Below are 8,723 nucleotides of genomic sequence, written 5' to 3'. Positions count from 1 at the left end.
AATATTGGAGGTTTGCCCAATGTCCTCCCACTCTTACAGATCCAGTCTGTTCAGTCTTCTACTTGTTGGGACAGAGTGGTGGCTTCCAAGCTCTTTACATGAGGAACCAGAAACCAGAAGTCAGTGATTTTAAAAAAAACCCCAAAACAACCCACTATTACATCTTATAATTTTGTATGTCAGGAATTTGAGCATGGCTGAGATTGGCAATCACTCTGCTCCATATGGCATCAAGTGGTGTCAGATGGCAGCTGGGCTGCTCTGGAGCATTTTGTTGCTGTAAATTGTACATAAAATTCACCATTTTATTTTTTTGGTCACGCCACGTGGCTTGTGGGATCTTAGTTCCCCGACCAGGGATCGAACCCAGGCCCCTGGCAGTGGAAGCGTGGAATCCTAAATACTGGACTGCCAGGGAATTCCGTAAAAGTTACCATTTTAAAATGTACAACTCAATGGCATAAAGTACCTTCACACAACGTTGTGCAGCCATCACAGAACTATCTGATTCTAAAACTGTTCTACGATCCTAAAAGGAAATGCCATCAGCAGTCATTCTCATTTCCCCCTTCCCCAACCCCTCACAACCAGTTATCTACTCTCAATCTCTATGGATTTGCCGGTTCTTGATACTTCATATAAATGGAATCATACAATATGTGCTCTGTTTCCTCTGGCTTCTTTCACTTAGCATACTGCTTTCAATGTTCATCCATGCTGTACCATGTATCAGTGCTCCATTCCAATTTCTCTGCATCCTCCGCACTTGCTCTTTCTCTTTTTGATTATTACCATCCTAGTAGGTGTGAAATGGTATCTCATTGTGCTTTTGATTTGCATTTCCCTAATGACTAATGGTGCTGAGCATCTTTTCATGTGCTTGTTGGCCATGTGTATATGTTCTTTGGAGAAATGTCTTTTCAAGTTCTTTGCCTATTTCTTCCTTAGATTATGTTGTTGAGTTGAAAGAATTCTATTTATATAATGGGCACTAGACCCTTATCAGGTATGTGCTTTGCAAATATTTCCCCCTATCCTATGGGCTGCCCTGTCACACTCTCTTGATTGAGTCCTTTGACGCACAAGAGCTTTGAATTTTAATGAAGTCAAATTATCTATATTTTTCTTTTGTTGCTTGTGTGTTTGGTGTCTTATTTAAGAAACCATTGCCAAATCCAAGGTCAAAAACTATTACTCCAAATTTTCCTTCTTAGAATTTTGTGGTTTTAACTCTTATAGGTAGGTACTGATTCATTTTAATTAATTTTGGTATATGGTGTGAGGTGAGGGTCCAACTTCTGTTACTGATTTCTGGTTTGACTCCATTATGGCAAAGAAGATTTGTTGTATGATTTCAATGTTGTAAAATTTATTGAGACTTGTTTTGTGGCTTAATATATGGTCAACCCTGGAGAATACTCCATGAGTACCTGAGAAGAATATGTACTTTGCTCTTGTGGTGTGGGGTGTTGTATAGGTGTCTATTAGACCTGATTGGTTTATAGTGCTGTTCAAGGCCTCTATTTCCTTACTGATCTCCTTTTTTATTAAATATAATTTTATGTATTTATTTATTTTTGGCTGCATTGGGTGTTCGTTGCTGTGCGTGGGCTTTCTCTACTTGTGGTGAGCGGGGGCTACTCTTCATTGCGGTGAGCGGGCGTCTCTTGTGGTGGCTTCTCTTGTTGTGGAGCACGGGCTCTAGGCACACGGGCTTCAGTAGTTGTGGCACGCAGGCTCAGTAGTTGTGGCGCACGGGCTTAGTTGATCCGCGGCATGTGGGATCTTCCCGGACCAGGGCTCAGACCCATGTCCCCTGCATTGGCAGGCGGATTCTTAACCACTGCACCACCAGGGAAGTCCCTCCTTACTGATGTTCTAACTAGTTGTTCTAGTCATTTATTGTGCTGACCCTAAAGATTAGCCAGAGGTGAAATCTTACGGTCTTCTCCGGTCTTTTCCGACTGAGTGCTGCCCTGGGCATGCACATGGTTTTCTAGATACCCAGATATACATGGGAGCATTTCAAAGCCTTACTTTTCCAAAGTATCTCACTCCTCAGTTTTTCTTTCCAGAATTCTGGCATGTCTGTTGTTTGCCATAAGCATCGGCAGCTTACTCACCTGCCTTTCAATGTTTCTGAGGGACGTCCTTCACATAGCTGCTTCTCCGCTCTAAAAGAGCTTAGAGTTAAGGCAACAGAAAAGCAAAAAGTCCCCTTGCGTCAGTCCTTCAGGGAGCCTTCTAGACAGCTTTAAACAAACAAAATTCCTTGGGGGTAAGGTCTACTCTCCTCCCTCCTGAGCCAGGAACCCTCACTTGGAATGCGGGCTGACATCTTCAAGACCGCTGCTCTACTAGGGAAGGGCTGGGGCAAGAATAACTTAAAATGCCAGCAAATTCTCCTGTCACATTTCATGGCTCTTCTTCAGATTTAACATTCGCTTGGTTGCTGTAAACCTCTGATGATCTTCCAGAGATCCAATAAACCTGATTCCGATCATTGTTTTCCCGGTGTTTCCAGTGTTCCTGGAGGACCCTACCCAGAGTGCCCTACACCACCATGTTCACCAATATCACTAAGTTCCGTGGGTGACGTTTTGAAGTTTACATCCTTCTGCTAACATCTTAATTTAACAGTGTGGCGGCTCCCTGGTGGCGCAGTGGTTGGGAATCTGCCTGCCAAGGCAGGGGACACGGGTTCGAGCCCTGGCCCAGGAAGATCCCACATGCCACAGAGCAACTAAGCCCGTGTGCCACTACTACTGAGCCTGCGCTCTAGAGTCCCTGAGCCACAACTACTGAAGCCCGCGCGCCTAGAGCCTGTGCTCCACAACAAGAGAAGGCGCTGCAATGAAAGCCCGCACACCGCAATGAAGGGTAGCCCCTGTTCGCGGCAACTACAGAAAGCCCGCGTGCAGCAACGGAGGACCCAACGCAGCCAAAAAATAAAGAAGTAAAGAAATAAAATAAATCTATTAATAAAAACAACAACAGTGTGCACTTTTTTTTTCTGAAAGGAATAACAAAGCAGAAGAAACAGAAAACTAGAAATTTCTCTAGCATCAGGGACCTTGTGAAAAATCAATAAAATGATTTATTTTATATATGCAAGTCAAAATCTCTTTGTACACTTAAAATTTTGCAAATTAATACAAAGATAACAATACTGCTCCATATAAACCTTTGTATAAACATTAAAGGAAATATATGCATTATTTTGTCTTTTAGTGCTTCTGAAGCACAGAATACACAAGTCCACCTGAAGACTTTCTGTCATCACATGTGAGAACAAATGTCAGGGGTCGAGGCAGCCTCAGGTGCACTTTGTAATGTCTCTAGACAAAATAGAACAGAGTTGGAGGTAGATTGTTTGGTGACTTCCCCTGCCTCTCCCACGGAGAAATAACTTACCCAAATAGCAGCTTTCTTACTCTTTGATCCAAACTGTCCTGAATCTTGCATGGTTTTAAAGGCACAACTAGGAACGGTTGAAAACTTTGTTCAGCACACACAAGATTACCAGTTGGCCTCTGAACACCTATTCTTTCTAAAGGACATAGTAACAGCACCAAGTAGTGCCCCACCTGCACGTGGCCCCTAGTCACTCTGGAAGTGCCCAGGACGGCCAAGTTCAAGAGTGAACCCTTATCACATGTGGTAGGGGCGACAGGGTTTACTGATTTTAACCTGCTGGATTAATAACATCACCTTCCTCAATTGGGAAAAGTAACAACAAAACAACCAAGTAATACTTTCAAAGAACACTCATAGGGCAAAAGCCAGCTTTTCCCGCCAGAGAATCTGAAAACAAGAAGCTCCACTGCTTTCTCTTAGCCTCTGGAAGGCAGTTCCCTTGACTGAAACACCGTAGGATGATCAACAATGTCCCATTCTATCCTACAGCACAGAACACTCATTCTTTTTCCTCCTCGGTCGTTGCGTTAACATCGTGATCTGCTGCTGACGTGATTAGACGCTGTTGGGAAGGTGATGGGATTCTATTTCTTCTAGTAGCTTCTCGAGGTGCTGAATTAAGACTCGTCTTTTGAACCTAAAAGCGAAGAAGAAATTTCATTATCCAAAAGGTCCTTAAAGCATTTATGATGCGTGAGGCACCGTGTGGGATACAACGTGGGACTGGCCATCCACGTGGGAAATAGAAAATGTATGTCCGTGTAAAGACAGGGCTTAGCTAATACCGAGATTACCAGCTGAGAGCCTAAGCCCACCTCAGACTGTGAGGAGTGCAAAAGGCTCCACAGACCTGGATGAATGAGTTGGCCTCAGGTAGTATTAATCTAGACGCCTCTGCAGACAGCCGTAGCTATGACTGAGGGCCAGGGCTTAGGAAAGCAAGGCAGGACTTCCCTGGTGGCACAGTGGTTAAGAATCCGTCTGCCAATGCAGGGGACACGGGTTCGAGCCCTGGTCCGGGAAGATCCCACATGCCGCAGAGCAACTAAGCCCGTGAGCCACAACTACTGAGCCCGCGTGCCACAACTACTGAAGCCTGTGCACCTAGAGCCCGTGCTCCACAACGAGAGAAGCCACTGCAATGAGAAGCCGTCACACTGCAATGAGAAGCCGTCGCACTGCAACGAAGAGTAGCCCGCACTCGCTGCAACTAGGGAAAGCTCATGAGGAGCAACGAAGATCCAATGGAGCCAAATATTAATTAATTAATTAATTAAAACAAAAAAGAAAAGCAAGGCAGAACCAATCCCTCCGCCTGTCTTGCATTGGGCACTCCTGCTTAAAAAAAACACAATGAAGAGTTCCTCTTTACACCCACCTTGCAGCTTCCTTGATGGTAAATTCAATAAATTGTTTCCTCACTGCAAGAGGTCCTTGCACTCCTTCAAGCAAAATGAAAATTCTTTCATACTCTGCAGATATTAAAAAAAATTAGTATTTTTAAAAATATGGATGAAAAATAAAATTCAATCTTTACACATCATCAGTAATCATTCCTCGTGTGTGGAAAGTTAGGTATAGTTTGTATTTGAAACACTCAAATCAAGATATCCGCACATATCTGCTAGGGAAACTCTAAACACTAATTAAATGTGGTCTGCTGAATAATGGCCCCCCAAGTTGTCCATGTCCTAATTCTGAGAACCTGTGAACATGTTACCTTATATGGCAAAAGAGACCTTACTTTGCAGATGTGATTAAGTTATGGCTCTTGAGATGGGGAGATTATCCATGTTTATACATGTTGCCCAACGTAACCACAAATATCCTTATAAAAGGCAGGCAGTAGAGCTGGTCAGAAAGAAAAGATGTAAGGGTGGGAGCAGAGGTTAGAGAGGAGAGAAGGGGCTAAGTTGCTGGCTTGAAGATGGAGGAAGGGCCCACGAGCGAAGGAACACAGGCAGCCTGTAGAAGCTGGAAGAGGCAAGGAAAAAGATTCTCCCTAGAGCCTGCAGAAGGAACCCTGGCCTGCCAACACCTTCGTGCTAGCCCAGTGAAAATAATTTCAGATCTGACTTCCACAACTCTAAGATAATACAGTTTTGAGCCACGAAGTTTGTGATAACTTGTTACAGCAGCAAAAGGAAACTATTACAGTAAGTAAGGGGAAAAAGAGAGAGAAAGGTGTATTGGGTCTTTTTTAGGTAAAGCAAGAGGAATCATTTTAAATTATGTGAAAGCCCAATACTTCCCAAAAATGCACCTCAAGAGATACCTTGAGAGGAACTTCCGGGAAGATGGCGGAAGAGTAAGACGCGGAGATCACCTTCCTCCCCACAGATACACCAGAAATACATCTACACGTGGAACAACTCCTACAGAACACCTACTGAACGCTGGCAGAAGACCTCAGACCTCCCAAAGGGCAAGAAACCCCCCACGTACCTGGGTAGGGCGAAAGAAAAAAGAATAAACAGAGACAAAAGGATAGGGACGGGACCTGCACCAGTGGGAGGGAGGTGTGAAGGAGCAAAAGTGTCCACACACTAGGAAGCCCCTTCGCGGGCGGAGGCTGCGGGTGGCAGACGGGGGCAGATTCGGAGCCGCGGAGGAGAGCACAGCAACAGGGGTGCGGAGGGCAAAGCGGAGAGATTCCCGCACAGAGGATCAGGGCTGACCGACCGGCACTGAGCAGCCCGAGAGGCTTGTCTGCTCCCCCGCCGGAGCGGGCGGGGCTGGGAGCTGAGGCCCCGGCTTCGGTCGGAGCGCAGGGAGAGGACTGGGGTTGGCGGCGTGAACACAGCCTGAAGGGGTTAGTGCGCCACGGCTAGCCGGGAGGGAGTCCTGGGAAAAGTCTGGAGCTGCCGAAGAGGCAAGAGACTTTTTCTTCCCTCTTTACTTCCTGGTGCGGGAGAGGGGATTAAGAAGGCTGCTTAAAGCAGCTCCAGAGACGGGCGCGAGCCACGGTTAAAAGGGCGGACCCCAGAGACGGGCATGAGATGCTAAGGCTGCTGCTGCCGCCACCAAGAAGCCTGTGTAAGGGCACAGGTCACTATCCACACCTCCCCTCCCAGGAGCCTGTGCAGCCCGCCACTGCCAGGGTCCCGGGATCCAGGGACAACTCCCCCGGGAGAATGCACGGCGCGCCTCAGGCTGGTGCAACGTCACGCCGGCCTCTGCCGCCGCAGGCCCGCCCCGCACTCCGTGCCCCTCCCTCCTGCCGGCCTGAGTGAGCCAGAGCCCCCGAATCAGCGGCTCCTTTAACCCCGTCCTGTCTGAGCGAAGAACAGACGCCCTCCAGCGCACGCAGAGGCGGGGCCAAATCCAAAGCTGAGCCCCTGGGAGCTGTGAGAATAAAGAAGAGAAAGGGAAATCTCTCCCAGCAGCCTCAGGAGCAGCGGATTAAAGCTCCACAATCAACTTGATGTACCCTGCAGCTGTGGAATACATGAATAGACAACGAATCATCCCAAATTAAGGAGGTGGACTTCGAGAGCAAGATTTATGATTTTTCCCCTTTTCCTTTTTTTGTGAGTGTGTATGTGTATGCTTCTGTGTGAGATTTTGTCTGTATACCTTTGCTTCCACTATTTGTTCCAGGGTTCTATCCATCCATTTTTTTGTTTTTTGGGTTTTTTTTCCTCTTAATAATTATTTAGTTTAATAACTTTATTATATTTTATCTTAATTTTACTTTATCGTCTTTCTTTATTTTTTTCCTTCCTTCCCTCCTTCCTTCCTTGCTCCCTCCCTCCCTCCTTTCTTTCTTTCTTTCTACTTCTACTAATTCTTTCTTTCTACTTTTTCTCCCTTTTCTTCTGAGCCGTGTGGATGAAAAGGCTCTTGGTGCTGCAGCCAGGAGTTAGTGCTGTGCCTCTGAGGTGGGAGAGCCAACTTCAGGACAGTGGTCCACAAGAGACCTCCCAGCTGCACATAATATCAGATGGCGAAAATCTCCCAGAGATCTCCATCTCAACACCAGCACCCAGCTTCACTCAACAACCAGCAAGCTACAGTGCTGGACATCCATGCCAAACAACTAGCAAGACAGGAACACAACCCCTCCCATTAGCAGAGAGGCTGCCCAAAATCATAATAAGTCGACAGACACCCCAAAACACACCACCAGACGTGGACCTGCCCACCAGAAAGACAAGATCCGGCCCCATCCACCAGAACACAGGCACTAGTCCCCTCCACCAGAAAGCCTACACAACCCACTGAACCAACCTTAGCCACTGGAGACAGACACCAAAAACAACGGGAACTACGAACCTACAGTCTGCAAAAAGGAGACCCCAAACACAGTAAGATCCGCAAAATGAGAAGACAGAAAAACACACAGCAGATGAAGGAGCAAGGGAAAAACACACCAGACCTAACAAATGAAGAAGAAATAGGCAGTCTACCTGAAAAAGAATTCAGAATAATGATAGTAAAGATGATCCAAAATCTTGGAAATAGAATAGACAAAATGCAAGAAACATTTAACAAGGACCTAGAAGAACTAAAGATGAAACAAACAATGATGGACAACACAATAAATGAAATGAAAAATACTCTAGATGGGATCAATAGCAGAATAACTGAGGCAGAAGAACGGATAAGTGACCTGGAAGATAAAAGAGTGGAAATAACTACTGCAGAGCAGAATAAAGAAAAAAGAATGAAAAGAACTGAGGACAGTCACAAAGACTTCTGGGACAACATGAAACGCACCAACATTCGAATTATAGGGGTTCCAGAAGAAGAAGAGAAAAAGAAAGGGACTGAGAAAATATTTGAAGAGGTTATAGTTGAAAACTTCCCTAATATGGGAAAGGAAATAGTTAATCAAGTCCAGGAAGCACAGAGAGTCCCATACAGGAAAAATCCAAGGAGAAATACACCAAGACACATATTAATCAAACTGTCAAAAATTAAATACAAAGAAAACATATTAAAAGCAGCAAGGGAAAACCAACAAATAACACACAAGGGAATCCCCATAAGGTTAACAGCTGATCTTTCAGCAGAAACTCTGCAAGCCAGAAGGGAGTGGCAGGACATATTGAAAGTGATGAAGGAGAAAAACCTGCAACCAAGATTACTCTACCCAGCAAGGATCTCATTCAGATTTGATGGAGAAATTAAAACCTTTACAGATAAGCAAAAGCTGAGAGAGTTCAGCACCACCAAACCAGCTCTACAACAACTGCTAAAGGAACTTCTCTAGGCAAGAAACACAAGAGAAGGAAAAGACCTACAATAACGAACCCAAAACAATTAAGAAAATGGGAATAGGAACATACATATCGATAATTACC

The 8,723-nt window shown here is 45.4% G+C and overlaps 1 protein-coding gene across 1 annotated transcript in view; it reads right to left on the bottom strand.

Annotated features, from left to right (window-relative positions):
• Nucleotides 1-3,073: 3,073 nt before the first annotated feature.
• LOC114895628 (integrator complex subunit 6-like) overlaps nucleotides 3,074-8,723 on the bottom strand; it is a 6,967-nt gene continuing 1,317 nt past the window's right edge. Inside the window, exons 2-3 of the mRNA XM_029223223.1 lie at nucleotides 4,796-4,889; nucleotides 3,074-4,054 (exon numbers count right to left, since the gene is read on the bottom strand). Of these exons, the coding sequence (XP_029079056.1) occupies nucleotides 3,973-4,054; nucleotides 4,796-4,889 (176 nt within the window). The 3' untranslated portion in view covers nucleotides 3,074-3,972. The remainder of the gene's footprint in view (nucleotides 4,055-4,795; nucleotides 4,890-8,723) is intronic.

This window comes from Monodon monoceros, unplaced genomic scaffold, assembly GCF_005190385.1.
Source record: "Monodon monoceros isolate NGI ecotype Baffin Bay Population unplaced genomic scaffold, NGI_Narwhal_1 Contig2341_ctg1, whole genome shotgun sequence".
NCBI lineage: Eukaryota > Metazoa > Chordata > Mammalia > Artiodactyla > Monodontidae > Monodon > Monodon monoceros.
This window is presented reverse-complemented; position numbering and strand designations above follow the sequence as displayed.